This window comes from Rosa chinensis, unplaced genomic scaffold, assembly GCF_002994745.2.
Source record: "Rosa chinensis cultivar Old Blush unplaced genomic scaffold, RchiOBHm-V2 RchiOBHmChr0c38, whole genome shotgun sequence".
NCBI lineage: Eukaryota > Viridiplantae > Streptophyta > Magnoliopsida > Rosales > Rosaceae > Rosa > Rosa chinensis.
In genome coordinates this window covers 84,509-100,376 of record NW_020126847.1, presented here as the reverse complement: position 1 = coordinate 100,376, position 15,868 = coordinate 84,509, and the positions used below count along the sequence as shown (strand labels likewise).

Here is a 15,868-nt window from a genome sequence, read left to right as displayed (position 1 = left end):
GAGGCAGGTGGGCGGATGACCGCCGCTGCCGTTAACCGGATGAAACAGACGTTTCGGTTGCCGGGTCGGTGAAGCTGCGCCCGCCGACAGCGGATGAAAGGCCTCGATTCTCCAAGCGGTTTGCTGCCGTTCACGAGGCGATATTCCGTCAAGGACTGACATTCCCGCTGGTGCCCAACCTCCAGATATTGGTGTGCGAATTTGGCCTTGCGTTTGGTCAGATTTGGCCCAATATGTGGAGGTTAATGTTGGCCCTGAACTCCCTTTGGCGGTTATCCGGGTGCGAGGGCCGACTGTGGCGGAAGTGCTTTACTCTACGAGTTGGTGTATGTGAAGCGCCGAGGCTGCAAAGGCAAGTGAACTTGAGTCGCCGGCAGGGAGCGCCAAAGCTAATTGAGAATCTCAGGGACTCAATGTCCTACTGGCGGGGACCTTCTGCGTTGCTACAGACGGTGGGAGTACCACGCCAGATCGAATGAGGAAGGGCCGACATTTAGGATCAAGTCTGAGTTCCAACCTATTCGAGGTTGGTGTCCGGTTTCCGCTGAAAGTACTTGGCGTGTTGACGTGCTTGCACTTGTATTCCTACTAACGACGTGTATTATTATTATTATTTTTTGTGCAGCGGGACTTCGGTACACGCTAACGCGCGAAAAAGAGTGTCGCGTGGTGAGGATCAGGGGTTGCTGGCGGAACCGAAACTTGCTTGATTTCCGCCTGCTGACTGGTTGGGAGTTGCTGGTCGACCTGCGACTAACACGCTCCATTGGTGAGGAGTCTACCCTGTCACATCGTACTATATTTTGAATTGTTTGACTGATGGCTGTCGCTTTTTTTTTTTAGAAACTCCGCCGGGCAACAAATCGAGTCGCGACGCATTTGAGAAGGCGATGGATCGGGCGGAGATAGAAAATTTTTGGAGGCCATGTATGCCGAGGGGCTGGCGGCCCAGCAGACCGTGGTGAACCCGGAGACATTGCGCTGAGCCAGTCCGATGTTCCAGTGGTGATGCCGATGCCGCACCAGTCTCACCTTGGTGAGGATGGTCTGCCTACGGTGCAAGCGGGACTCAGACAGTCGGCGTGGATCAGAGGGGAAGTGCTGCGGCCGGGCCACAGAAGGAGCGGATGCCTGCTCACAGGCGGGGTCCTCAAAAGGTTGTGCCACCGGCGGAAGATGTCACTGTGACAAGGGAGGAGCTGCCAGTGAGGGTGACGAGGGCCGTCGCTGGGAGTCAGAGGGCACTGGAGAGAAAGCGCCGGACGGCTGAGTCTGCTGACGAGGAAGAGGGAGACGAGTGGTGGTCGGGTCCCGTCGTCAGAAGAAGGCCCGACAGGCTCCCTCAAAGACTGTGGCGGTGGAGGGAGAGGCGCCCGCCGTCGGTGAGCTAGACTCGTTCGCCAAGTATGCGCCATTTATGACAGAAGGGAGCGGGAGTTCCTCTTCCATCTGTGCGAGCGGCTGGGTTCGCGGTCTGGCGGGCATATCGCGCCCGACGGCAATTGACCAATCGCCCTTCAACTCAGCCTTTGGCCAAATAACGGCGGGGTTACATGATATGTTCGTGGCGGCGTCGAAGCAGCCCCGGATTGAGGGAGAGCTCAGGAAGAAATCGGAGGTCTCCAGAGGGAGTTGGCGGAGGCAAAGGAGAGACTGGCGGAGGTTGAGCGGGGGCTGGTCAAGGCGGAGTGTGATTATGCGGACGCCCGCGGCAAGCTTAATGCGGCCATCAGGCGGGACTTGGAGAGGAATGAACGCGTCTCCCAGTTGGAGCAGGAGATCGCGTTGCTGCAGGAGCGGATAGCCGCTAAAGACAAAAACTCATTATAGTGCAGCGGGAGTCTGCCGATAGGATGGCCGAAATGAAGCGGCTGGGGGGTGAGGTTACCCGCCTGAGAGCTGAAGGGAGTACCGCTGCGGCCGCCGCTGTCGAAGCGTTCAAGCAGTCGGCCGAATTTAAGAAGGCACTGACCGAAGCGGCGAAGTCTAGGGCCCGGGCCAATATAGACATGTTGAAGCGGAAGGGTGCCATTGACTTTGACTTTGCAAAGGCGTACAGCCTGACGTGCCGGCGGCCGAGAGGTCCCGCCGGAGACAGACGTCGTGCTGCCCCAGCTGCAGGTACTCACTCGGGCAGCGGGGAAAGTGGCCCAGTCCGCCGGAAGGGTCCCAGCAGACTCCCAGCAGACCCCGTCGGAGGTGTCACGTGCCGGATTTCTGGAGGCACACACCCGGGTTGATGGTACTATAGAGACCCCCAGTCCGACAGCTCGAGGGTCCGATCAAGCGAGCCGATCGGTCGCCCCGCGCCTGTTGAAGCCGCAGAAGTCGAAGCCAACCGCTGAAGCTAGCTGAGACTTCCCCAGTTTTTTCCGCTTTCCGCTTTTTGTAGCCGCTGAGGCATATCAGTTTGTAAAGAATTTTGGGGCGTAACATAAATTTCTGACTTGGTTTGCCATGTAGTGTTTTAAGTTGTATTTTTCTTTTGTCGATCAATGAAACATTAAAGGAATTAAGATTGGTCCAAGTGCACCTCGTAGCGGACGAGGTCCGCCGACGATTGCTGGCGTTGCCAGTTGCCCTCAGTGCTAGACTTGGTAACAATGGTTTGAATAATTCCTCGTTCATTGATAGCTGACTGATCAGTGTACAAAAGCGGGGTAGTACCCGTTGGGTAGCTTCCCTTAGCTAAATATTTGAACAAAAAAAATTTAGCTAAGTCAAGATGCTCCTGGGTAGGGTTCTGACTATTTGTAGTAATACCGAAGGTGTTCAGTATTCCAAGGGCGAGCCGATGTGACGCCGTCCTTGTCCATTAAGTAGAAGGTGCCTGGCTAACGACTTCCACAATTTGTACGGGCCTTCCCAAGTTGGGCGGAGTTTTGTCGGCGGCGGAATGACTTCCTTCATGACCGAGTCCCCCAGCTGGAGGTTCCGGGCCTTGACTCTGGCGTTGTAGAAACGTGATACCCGTTGTTTGTTTTGTAGATTGTGTAAGTGGGCCTTGCGTCTTTTCTCTTCCAGGAGGTCCTTGTCCAAGTTGACGCCGGCGCTGTTGTTCTCTGGCAGTAGCCTTCGACTCTAGCGGTAGGTTGAGTAACTTCAATGGGTAGACAGCCTCTGTGCCGAACATCATACAAAAAGGAGTTTCTCCGGTGGCGGAGGTTGGAGTTGTTCGTATGGCCCACAGAACCTCTGGGAGCTTTTCCGCCCATAAACCCTTGGCGTTGTCGAGCTTCTTTTTAACAACTTTTTGATTATCTTATTTGCCGCTTCGACCTGGCCGTTGGTCTGGGGTGGGCGACAGATGCAAACCTCAACTTGGTGCCTTGGCGGTAGTTATTGCCGTCAGTGGCTTTGCCTCTATCCACTTGCTGTTGTAATCGATGACAACAATGATGTATTTGAACTGACCCTTGGCAGTTTGGAATTTTCCCATCAGATCAAGGCCCACGTGGAATGAATCCATGGGCCCACGATGATTGACAGTGGTTCCGCTGGTGCGTGTGGGAGATCTGCAAACTGTTGGCATTTGTGGCAAGACCTCGAAATCTGCCGGGCGTCATCACCAAGTGTAGGCCAGAAGTACCCTTGTCGCATTGTGCGGTTGGCCAGGGATCTGGTGCCCGAGTGGTTTCCGCATTCCCCGCCATGGATTTCCGCTAGGACAACCCTTCCTTCCTCTGGGGTTAGACAGGGGAGGTTAGGATGGGTGAACCCCTGGCGGTAGAGCTTGCCGTGCTGGATGTTGTAGCGGGTTGCTCTTCGCTGGAGCTGTCTTGCCTGTACCTTGTCTTCTGGCAACGTTCCGTTGCGTTTATATGTAATGATCTCGTCCATCCAGCTGGGGTTGACCTGAACGTTGAAGATTTCCGCCAGGGTCTTTGTGATACTTGGCTTGTCAAGATACTCCACCCTTGTGTCCGCTGGACTCTGATGCGGTTGGGCGGTTGCCAGTCTCGCCAGTGAATCAGCCTTGGCATTCTTTCCCTGGGGATTTGTGTGATTGTGTGAAATTTGAACTTCTTTAGCAACGTCTTTACGTACCCAAAATATGCCGCTAGCTGCTGGTCCTTGGCTTGGAAGCTGTCGTTGACCTGATTGACGACTAGTTGGGAGTCGCTGAATATGTTGACGTTGTCAGCTCCGGAGTCAATGGCGAGGAGTAGACCGGCTATGAGCGCCTCGTACTCCGCCATATTGTTTGAAGCTTTGAAGTTGAATTTCAACGCGTACTCTGCGTTCAGTCCCCCGGGTCCGGTTAAGATGACTCCGGCGCCGCTGGCCTTGGCACAGGCGGATCCGTCCACGTGGAGGTTCCAATCGGACTGTGGGGGAGTTGTCTCTGCACTGGCTACTATTTCTGTTGCGGACTTTGTTTGAGTACTGGGTTCCGGCTGACGCTCGGTAAGTTCAGCGATGAAGTCCGCTACTGCCTGGCCTTCATGGCGGCTCTTGGCTTGTAATCTATGTCAAATTCACTGAGCTCGATGGCCCACTTGTTGAGGCGCCCTGAATGTTCAGGGTTCTGCATCACCTGTTTCAGCGGTTGATTAGTTAGCACATGGATTGTGTGCGCTTGAAAATATTGGCGGAGGCGCCTGGCGGCAACGATGAGTGCGAGAGCTAGCTGCTCCAAGGGTGGATATCTTGTTTCTGCCCCGTTCATGCCTCTGCCGGCGTAGAAAACCGGGAGCTCATCCTGTCCTTCCCGCCGGACAATGGCGCAGCTCACCGCCGATATCGATACCGCTAGGTATATGAACAGTGTCTCTCCTTGCACAGGGATAGAGAGTAGTGGGACTGCCGCTAGGTAATCCTTCAAGCCCTGAAATGCCGTCTGACATTCTGGTTCCAGTTGATGACTTTCTTGTGAGTCGTTTTGAGGAGTTTGAAAAATGGGGCACACCTGTCAGTGAGCCTGGAGATGAATCGAGAAAGGGCGGTTAACTTGCCTTGGAGGCACTGGACATGTACCTTATACTCAGGGTCCGCCAGGTCGAGTATGGCCTGTACCTTGTCCGGGTTAGCCTCGATTCCTCGTTCACTGACGATATAACCCAGAAATTTGCTGGCGGTGACGCCAAAGAAGCATTTTTCTGGATTGAGGCGCATGCCATAGGCCAGGAGGATGGTAACTATGATCTTGAGGTTTGCCACATGTCTGCTGGCCTTTATACTCTTGACCAACATGTCGTCCACGTAGACTTCGATTATCTTGCCCAAATGTTCAGCGAACATAGCATTCATCAACCGCTGATAAGTTGCACCGGCGTTCTTCAGACCGAAAGGCATAACGTTGTAGCAGTACAGGCCTTGTCGCTGGTGAAGGTGGTACACTCCTGATCTGATTGTAGCCGGAGAAAGCGTCCATCATGCTGAGGAGTTCATGCCCGGCTGTTGCGTCAACCAGCTGATCAATGCGTGGTAGAGGGAAACTGTCCTTTGGGCACGCCTTGTTGAGATTTTTGAAGTCGACACACATCCGCCACTTGCCGCTAGGTTTCTTGACCATGACCAGGTTGGAGATCCACTGGGGATAGACTACCTGGCGGATGAATCCCATGCCCTGGAGCTTGGCGACCTCCTCCCCTATGGCGCGGTATTTCTCCTCGTCAAAGGCCCTTCGCTTCTGCTTGATAGGATAGAAGGATGGCTTGATGGTTAGCTTGTGTGTGATGATTTCAGGAGAGATACCCGGCATGTCTGCATATGACCATGCGAAGACGGCGGCGTTGTCCCGTAGGAATTGAGTGAGTTCTGCCGCCACCTCTGGTCTAGCTGAGCTCCTATGCGGACTGTCCGCTCTGGGTGCTCGTCGGAGATGCTGATGACCTTCAACGATGTTTCTGGATTGACCGGTTCCTTCTTCACATATTTCTTCTCCTCATCCCTAGGATCCTCGAAGATATCTGGTGGTGGTGCCTGATTTCCTACCGTTAGGATTTCGTGGCGGCGGGTTGACCGCGCAATGGTGGTTGAGTAGCACTCTCTTGCCAATTGCTGACTTCCCTTGACACAGCCCGTGCCGTTGGGTGTGGGGAACTTCATGAGAAGCATGTATCCGACGATGATGCATTTGAGCTTGTTGAGTGCCGGCCGTCCTATGATGGCGTTATACGAACTGAAACAATCCACAATTATAAATTCAGTATGTACCTCCGCCATACATGGACTGGAGCCGATGGTTAACCGCATGTAGTCAGAACCCAGCGATTGAGTGATATCGCCGGAGAAGCTAAGCAATGGCTCATGGTCTTGTAGTAGTTTCTTGTTCCGCTTAAGGTTGTTGTAACAACCGCTGAATATGACATTGACAGCAGATCCGCTATCCACCAGGATTCTTCCCACTGACCATCTGTCGAGAATGGCATCGATCAGAAATGGGTCGTCATGGGGTAGATGTGCTCCGCGCTCCTCCTCCTCTGAGAAGGTGATGGGCTCCCAACCAGACTTTGGGAGTTTGGCGGATCTCTCGTAGCGGATGTTACAGACTTCCTTTGGGTGATTGGCGCGTGCGTAACGCTTTCTTGCCCTGTGAGACATGTTGGTGATTAGAGCCCCGCCATCGATGGTGTTGATGCGGCCCAGTGGCTCAATGTTGGCAATTACAGGTGGCGGTTGGCGCACCTTGAATTGATCCATCTTGCCGTAACGGTACAAGGTCTCAATGGCCGTTTTGAGAGCGTTGCAACTGTTGGTATTGTGACCGCTGTCCTCGTGGTATTTGCACCACATGCCGGTGTTTCTTGGCTTGCCCTTTTTGGGGAATTTCGGTGAGGGTGGCGGTGGTATCCGATCCTTGCACTGATTGTAAATTTCCTCGTACGAGGCTGTGAGGACCGTAAATACCGCATACCGCTGAGAGGACTCCGTCTGCTTGTTGCGATTGTCCCCATGGGATGGGCGGTTGCCCTTGTAGTGGTTGTCCTTCTGCCTCTTGCTTTGATAACTGCCCTGTTGCCACTCCCTCTTCTTGTCAGCTGGCTGTGCAGTGGGGGCCTTGCTGGCGGTCTCCTGATGGCTGGAGGAGGGTTGAGATGATTTTGTTGGTGTTGCTGGTGGCGGTGGGGTTTCTCCATATGTGATAAACTCTGCCTGGGCATGAATGACCGCCTCACTCATAAGGTGATCATACGCCGCGTTTGGATGATTGTAGTTGAGGTGATAGAGGAATGGTCCCTTGAGGAGTCCCTGCTTGAAAGCCGCCGAAGCCATTGTTTTGTCGAGATCGCGGCACTGAGATGCTGCCGCCCGCCATCTTGTGATGAATGCCTTCAATGATTCGTCCTCTCCCTGCCGGACGCCAAACAACTGGCTCGTGTTGTGATGACCGGCGGACAACAAGATGAATCGAGAGAGGAAAGCATGAGATAACGCCTGGAATGAGCCGATGGACCCTGGCGGACACTCGAAAAACCAACTCATTGCCTCACTATCCAGCGTTTCGCTGAACAAGTGGCAGAGGGTGGCGTCATCAAATCCCTTGTTGTTGGTGACCTTCTTGAACGTGTCCATGTGGACGAAGGGATCGGTCTTACCGCTATAATGTGACATTTTTGGGGTCTTTGCAAACGCTGGTCTGACGGCTTGCAAAATTGTAGTGGTGAATGGTCCTGGCCTGGACGCGAAGAGTGGGTTTGGGGCTGGCGCCGGGGTGCCTGCCTCCGCCAGGATTAGCCTCTGTTCTAACTGCTGTATCCTCTCCAAAATTTGGGCGGTTGCGTTGCCAGCGGGGCCTGCGCGGGCGCTCCGCGGAACTGACCCTCGCCCGGGAATGGGTAGATTGCCCTCAGTCCTTGCTCTAGTCCTCGAGGGGTGGGTGCGCAGCGATGACTCCGCCTCCTGCTCCAACAGTTGGGGACAGGGGGTGGTCCCATTCCTGCCAGCTCAGGTGGGTTTAGCGGTACCTGCATTTGCACAATGGGTCCTATGCCAGCGGTAGGCCGGCTGTGTCTGGTGCTGTGTGACTGCTCACTTCGTGCTGGGTTGGCGTTTGCGTCCAGCGCCCGCTTTAGCTCGTCGAAACGTGTCATCAGCGTGGCCACCTGCTCTTGGGCGTCAGCCTTTTCCTTGCGTTCCTGCTCGCGCTCTCTGTTTGCTTTGTGGAGGTCCGCCAGCGCCAGCTCATACAAGGCGGTGAGGTCCTGACCTGGGGGGCGGCTGCTGCTTGGATTTGTTTCACCGCCAGGGTTGACCGGGGTGCTGAATAGTGCGCGGTTGATGCTTACCGCTGGGTGGCGGGTTGGGGAGCGGCGGACTGGTCTGCCTGCTCCTCGACATTTCCCCCGCTACCGTTAGTCATGGTAATTGTGATGGGATGACTTTTTGTTCAAGGCTTCCCACAGACGGCGCCAATGTTAATGTCTAAAAGTCTAGCGGTAGCTGGACTTTAGTTAACGCTGATCCGGCGGGCGGATCGATGTTTCTGTTGTTAGTGGTTCCCGTTACCTGTCAAGTAAAATACAATGGGCGTCAGAGGGAGACCGCGCTGGGCGGTCTTCAACTCTCCGATGCCTAAGTTAGTCAATGTATTTATGTTGACAAAGTAACAGTAGGTAAGTATTGAATGCGTAATAAATGAGGAGAGAGGAGAGGACCTTTTATAGGTGAGGAAGAGGATGATCTTCTCCTTGTTTTCGATGTGGGACTGATGTGCTTCAGTTCCCAGTTTCAGTAGCTTCTGATGCTAACTTGACACGGGGCGTGGCGGCGCGTCGGCGGTGCTTTGGGGTTGATCCGGGGCTCAGGCGGTAACCCGGCTAGCTGTCTTTACGCCAGTCACTTATATGGTGGGCGTTGGTACCCCTGGCGGTACAATGAGCGTGGCTCATTATAGCTAATTATGCTTGCAAATGCACATGTATGTACAGGCAGCAGGGCCTGTTTCTTTTTTTCTTTCCTTTTTTTTTTTTTCTTCTGGGCCGGGTCACCTTTTTTTTCTTCTTTTCTATCTTTTTCCATTCTTTTCTCTTTTGCGTCTTCTTCTTCTGGTCTGCAGATGCAGTCGCGGGGCGCTGGCAGACAAGGAGGTGCGAAGGTGTAGGAGCGAGGCGCTGGAGTGGGCTGCTGCAGACGAGTCGAGATCGGGTCGGTGTTGCAGGCAATCTGGGTCGAAGTCGAGATCGGTGATTGAGGCCGATCTAGACAGGGTTTGGTGGCCGGAAGAAAACGCTATGGGCTGGGTGGCAGGCCGGGCTGGGCCGTGTGTGGAAGACCGCACGGAGGTCTGGTGCTGGGCGGGCGCCGGGCGCGGGTGCAGGCAGGGATGCAGAGGCGCGGGGTGGGGGTTGCGAGCAGAGGTGGGGGGCGACTAGGCTCGTGTGGGCTGGCGCTAGGCTGCAGATCTGATGCGACTGGGCGGGGTTAGGCCTGCCTACAAGGCTATGGGGTTGGCCGGCTGTGGGAGACTGCAAGGAAAAGTTTTTTTTTTTTTCTGACAATTGTTGGTGGCGGCAGAAAAAGAAGAAAAAGTTTTTTTTTTTTTTTCTGAAGCTAGGGTTTATTCTTGGCTATTTGCTCTGAGCGTGCTGATAACGTGTTGTAGGAAAATGAAATTGTGTATATTATTGATAATAGGAGCCCTTTAAATAGGGAGTTACAAGGTACCCAAAAAAGTAATAGAATCTGATTACAATTGAATACCTAGAACACATTTCTTTTACAACTCTAAACCCTAGTTTGTAGAGGCACACATTATGTCGATATCCTTCAACATTTTTTATTTTTATTTTTTTATAGTTGAAAAGGTCATTCATCTATTATGCAATTCAGCAAGCAGTACAATAATGACTTGCCCGGTAGGACTGTCAGAAAGAGCCATTATATAGAGCACATTACACTAGCACACTCATCCCACGAGCATATTACTAAGTACACCCCTAGCACACCCACAAGCCCAAACCAAGGAAAATTAGACCTCTGAAGATGAAGAAAATTTCACAACGAAGCGCCTATTTTCCTTGTCAATCTCCTCACTCAATAAATGAAGAAAATAAGCCCAGCATCCTTCCGTAGAAAAGAATGAAGAGCCAAGACTAGGGCTGGGCACCCAAAACTGAAGTCCCAGTCCCGTCCCGAAATTTGCTGGTATGGGCCGGTATCAAAATCTGAACCAAGGAAAATTAGACCTCTGAAGATGAAGAAAATTTGACAACGAAGTGCCTATTTTCCTTGTCAATCTCCTCACTCAATAAATGAAGAAAATAAGCCCAGCATCCTTCCGTAGAAAAGAATGAAGAGCCAAGACTAGGGCTGGGCACCCAAAACTGAAGTCCCAGTCCCGTCCCCGGTACGGGCCGGTATCAAAATCGGAAAAGTTGGTTTAATGCTCTATCCCTAAAAAAAAGACCATATATACATAGGGCCCTTCTAGTGAGGGATCCTTTTTTTTGGTCTTTTATAGGGATAGGGCATGACATTAGACCAACTTTTCGATCATATTTTCACATATTAACCGTTCAGTTTTTAGGTCCTAATGTATGGATCACTTCTGCAAATTTTCAGCCAATTTGATTATCGTTAAGGCATCCAAAACTGCAATTTACACGAATCGGAACCATTCGTGTTTATAATGGTAAATTACAGTTTTAGATGCCTTAACGATCATCAAATTGGCTGAAAATTTGCAGAAGTGATCCATACATTAGGATCTAAAAACTGAACGGTTAAGATGTGAAAATATGATCGAAAAGTTGGTCTAATGCCCTATCTCTATAAAAGACAAAAAAAAAGGATCCCTCACTAGAAGGGCCATGTGTGTGTATCATCTCTTTCATATGAAATTCTATAGATATATAGATATATTCACTTTTCATTCCGAAATTTGGGCATTTGGCTAGAGAATATCTCACCGGAAGAGCCTCTCTATACATATATAGTATAACATAAAATTGTTCACAAATGAATGATTACAAAACCTCTTGTTTTTCAAAACTCCGACAAAGTCAAAAAGCACTCTAAAAAAAATGACAGAGTACAAAAAGAGCTCATTTTCTTTTGTGGCTGAAGTGAGATAACGTACGTACGAAAAGCAGGAAAACAACACCAAAAGTTTTTTTTTTTTTTTTGATGACAACAACACCCACTGATTTTTCGAAGAACTTACAAAAAGAGCTCATTGACCATAAAAGTAGTAAAGCTTTACGATGGACATTTCCTGGGAATGTCGTGGAAGCCGGCGAAGCGAATTCCACACGGTTGGGAAACTTCCAACTTGCAAGTCAGGTGGGGAAGAGGAAATTTAATTAAATTCTATAGAAGTTTCTTTCCGCGTGACCGACATTCGAGCACTTAATTGGTAAGCAAGTAGCGTGTTTGATTAAATTGTCTTCTTGTCTACTATCCGTCTACCCCAGCTATATATAAAAATGAAGCAGTTCGATCCGAAGCTACCTGTAGTCTTACACAAACAAAGAGAATTAGAAGTCGGGTTTTCGTGGGCGGTGTATTTTCGAAATGGGCGGTGTTCAAGCAAAGCCAGAGAGACGACCCGTTTTGGAGCGAAAGACATCCTTTGCTAAGAATCATAGGATTGTTCCCATCAATTCCGAGCCAAGAATTTTTGAAGAGTTGATGAGATCGTATCAGGCGGATTGCAAAGATGACAAAGAGTTGCAAGACTTCGACGCCGAACTCAGCTCCGGCGCCGAAGAAGTCGTCCGCAGTACCGGTCTTGATCGGTTCAAGCAATGCCTAAAGTACCTGACGCATTCCAACGAGAAGATTGTGAGGGTAATCTTGTCATGCAAAAAACAGATAGTTGAGGCAGAGGGTGTGGGGGCGAGGATGGTGATGACGGCGAATGAGCAGCTCTTGGATCAATTCTTGATCAAGGAGTACTTCAACAATAGCTTGCAGACACTTCAACTCTGCAGATTGGAATTGCAGGACTTTATCAACTCGGCTCGTGAGGTCCATTCATGCATTACAGATGTGGTACTTGATTGGGAAGTGTCGAAGAAGCTCAACGAGTCTCAGAAGATGTATCACCGTTCTGCGGAAGCAGTTGTTGCCAAGGTGAAATCTCTGCGCGACCAACATAGAGACATGCTTGACAAGCTGAAAGATCGAATTGTGAAGTTTGATAGGAAGCTGGAGCTTACTCGTACTTTAAAGAAGGTCGTAAATGTGGTGTTCATGGGTATGTTGTCTGGTCTGTTTGTTTGCACCATCATGGCGGCGGCTATGGCTGCTCCGCCAGTTGCGTCGGCCATGACCTCTCATCCATGTATCGCCGGAGTTGTTGCTGGTGGTGCCGTTGGTTATGCTTTTTCGGCAGTATTAAAAGAGGGACAACACTGGCTTCTGACTTTTATTCAAGGTTATAAATCAACTCTGGAGGCACATACGGGTGTAATTAAGTCGATGGAAGCCGGAACCCGAGACGCCATTAAAGAGTTGGATGACATCATGTGTCATGTTAATAAGGTCATTGCAAAAGGGAACGATCCAGTGTTGTCCAATTTAAGCTCCACAAATGATGAGGGAAGAGTGGATGTGGTTGATCAGGAAGTGACGTCTATTCTGGAAAAGCTGGCAGAGTTTGGCAAGGAAATTGAGGAACTGGACGAGAAAAGAGAGCAGTGCCTCCGGGTTATAGAGACTGCAAGGGATAAGGTTCTAGGGGAATATGGCGAATTGAAGAGTAGCCCAGTGTGGAACACGAAGATCAAGAAGTAGTACTAGAGATTGATTCATTATTATTTTCTCCATGTAGATTGTTTCACTATTATTTTTTGTCCATGTAAATTGTTTCATTTAGGGTGTGACTTCTTTTCTTTTCTTGGGTGTGAACATAATTAGTAGTTTCATGCTTAATTTTTTTTTTCAGTGAATATTACAAATGCAAGTAAACACAAGTCTATCGGAGTTCTTTTTTTGAATTACACATTTAACTCTGAATAAAATAAGTTAATTATTAGTTATGAAATTAAGAGTTAAATCACGATAATGACCTACTCAATAAGTACACATGCATGACAGAAGAACTAAATAAATTATATAATTTCAAATTTAAAAATATCAAAATTTTGAGATGCTACAACGCTAAAGGTACAGAAGCCAATGCCAATGTACCTAGCCTGGATCCAGTAGCAACATTCTGAATAAGCCCTTTAAATCAATTAAGCCTAAATAGACCTAACAATCCCAACTTACCAAAATAATTTTTTGTATCAGATTTGAATTTGAATGTTTTGACACATTTATCAATTAGATTGGGTTTGAGTTTTGATATATTAAGTTATTAATACAAAGGAATCTTGGTCACATCACTCACATGGCACACAAGAATTTGAAAGGTAGAAAATGAAAAAGACATCTTTAACAGTAGAAGTAGGCCCCATTATGGGACGGGCTAGGGCCCTACCCTAAATTTTAGAGCTTAGGATAGGACCGGGTTGAGCTTTGATCAAATCAACAAAGTTTAGGGGCAGACCGGGCTGAGGATTTAAAATGTAAGCCCTTGCCGCCCTTAAGGCCCATTCCGCAAGGGTCGGGCCGGGTCTTTGTTTAACTCACGTAAAACACAATTTTGCTAACTACATAAACTCAGACTAGAAAAAAAAATAATAATAAAAAAACTAAATACTTGAGATTTGAGAACTTGAGTTAATTACAAATATCTACCAATCTCACATAAACTCAAACTCACATTCTCAATGATCAAGTCTTCTACTTGAAATTGAATTAAAAATTGCACCAAGGCACTAAGCCACTAAGGTTACAAAAACTGAAGCAGTGTTTGATAGAAAAAGTGATCAAGTCTTCATCAAGTAACAAGAAGTTGTAATCCTTGATACAAAAACTTAAGCATAGTTTGATTTAACACTTACAAACTTTCTTCATCTCTTACTAACATCAAGAGGAGAAATAGGCTTTATCATGGCAACCAAACAAAGAACCTGCAAAGGAAAACCATATAAATAATTTAGCTAAATCACATATTAAACAACTATAAGCACCGCAATCCAATCATGAACAAATTAAGGCGTTCCTAATTCATAACAGTTTCACTTTTAGTTCAACAACATACACATACAAATACAACAAGACATATATCTGACTTTAGTTCAGCTATATATATATATATAATATTATATATATATATATATATAATTAGGCTTAGGCGCATTGGCTGCAATCAAAATATTGCCCTTATTTCAACTTGACGTGAAAAATGTCTTTCAACAAGGGGGATCCGCAAGAACAAGTTTCTATTCAGCCTCCTCCAACTCCAGGCTTCTCTTCATCCATTCTGTCTCTGTTTTATTTTAGGATTCCGAGAACGAGCCGACCGATCCTAACATCATTTATGAAGAGCCGGACGACACAGATAAATATGTCTAGGGGAAGAACAAGTTTTTATTCAGCCTCCTCGAAATCCTAACATCATTTATGAAGAGCCAGATGACACCTCAGATAAAGATGTCTCTGACGTGGCAAGAACAACTTTCTCCATTGTTTTTTTTGGGATACAGAAGAGAGATGCTTTCTATCAGTCAAAAGCATATGCCCCCCCCCCAAAAAAAAAAAAACCAATGCTCCCACCGTCCGCTCGTCGAGGAATAAAAAGGGAGGACCGGGGGCCAGAACTAGTTGGGTTGGGGTATAGAGCCATAAGCGCTGTTTGGAGGGGGGGGGGGGGAGGTGACAGAGGACGTGCTCGTACGGTTCAAACAAGAGTAACTTGGCATTCCAACCCAGTTTCAAGAATGCACTTTTCAGACAGAGAGAGCAGAACTGCTTGACGTTGCATATTAGAACTCAAGTGACACATCCGTGTGTACTTCAAATGGCTTAGTGTGATCTGGCAACTGCAATACGGGGTCATTAATCAATGCCTTCTTATATATATAGAGCTCCAATCCAATTGCACAGTTCGATAATTATTGGTTGATTAGCATGAAGCCATAAAATATATATCCAAAGTCCCCAGCCATGAAGATGCATACAAAGCAACAAGATTAATTTACATGCATGTCATTAAAGGTTTATTATATCAATTTTTCTCTCTTTTGATGTTTTCTCATAGTGATGAACAAGCTGGACAATAGTCACTAGGAATGTGCTCTGCCAGGACATCTATAAATGCAATTTTTCTCTCTTTTTGTGTTTTCTAAGCAACTGGACACACACACACACATTCAAACTATTCAGTGATTGAACATAGACAGAAAATAAAGCACAGCCGTCCAACATCAAGTATTTACACATTCAATATAGACATATCAAATCCAAAAAACACAGTCACATACCTTTCCTCAATCTCCAGTCGACTCGACCCCATCTGTGTTTGAATTAGTACGTTCAAGTGCAATCGTCCACTTTGGTCTTGCTAGTCTTCTAATTTGTTCCTCTTCAGCTCGGAGCTCATCTTGCTTCTTATCTTGCTGCCTTACTTTTGCTAGCTTCCAATCTTTCAAGCAAATCAGTGCTTGAATTGTGTTTAGGCTCAGATTTGCCCCCTTCTCCGATACACCTCTTCCCCCGACACTAAAAGCTGCTTCTGATGTTACTGTCGAAGCTGGAATAGATAGCAAGTCACGAACTATCAAAGAATGCACAAGACAGACTTCTTCATGAGATCTCCACCAACCTAGAAGGTTAAATTCAAATCCATCAGCAACTTCAAGTACAGGCATATCAATATAATATTGTAAATCAGAACTTGAAGAGATAGAAGTAGAAATAGCTGTCTTAGCCTTTTTTAAGACCTCCTCAGCAAAATCCTCATTTTCATCATTAGGTAAAACAATAGAATCAGAAGAAGCTGCATGTAAATTGGATCTTATACTAGAGGTTGGAACCACAGGCACTACATTATCCTTGTACACTTCATGCAATTTAAACAATTGATGCTTTAGAC

The 15,868-nt window shown here is 48.1% G+C and overlaps 1 protein-coding gene across 1 annotated transcript; it reads left to right on the top strand.

Annotated features, from left to right (window-relative positions):
- Nucleotides 1-11,457: 11,457 nt before the first annotated feature.
- On the top strand, nucleotides 11,458-12,681 carry LOC112181390 (UPF0496 protein At4g34320). The gene has a single exon (XM_024319755.1). The coding sequence runs from the start codon at nucleotides 11,458-11,460 to the stop codon at nucleotides 12,679-12,681; it is 1,224 nt and encodes a 407-aa protein (XP_024175523.1).
- The last annotated feature ends 3,187 nt before the right edge of the window (nucleotides 12,682-15,868 follow it).

Coding starts and splice junctions, on each gene's coding strand:
- LOC112181390 (XM_024319755.1), top strand. CDS start 11,458: ATGGGCGGTGTTCAAGCAAAGCCAGAGAGACGACCCGTTTTGGAGCGA.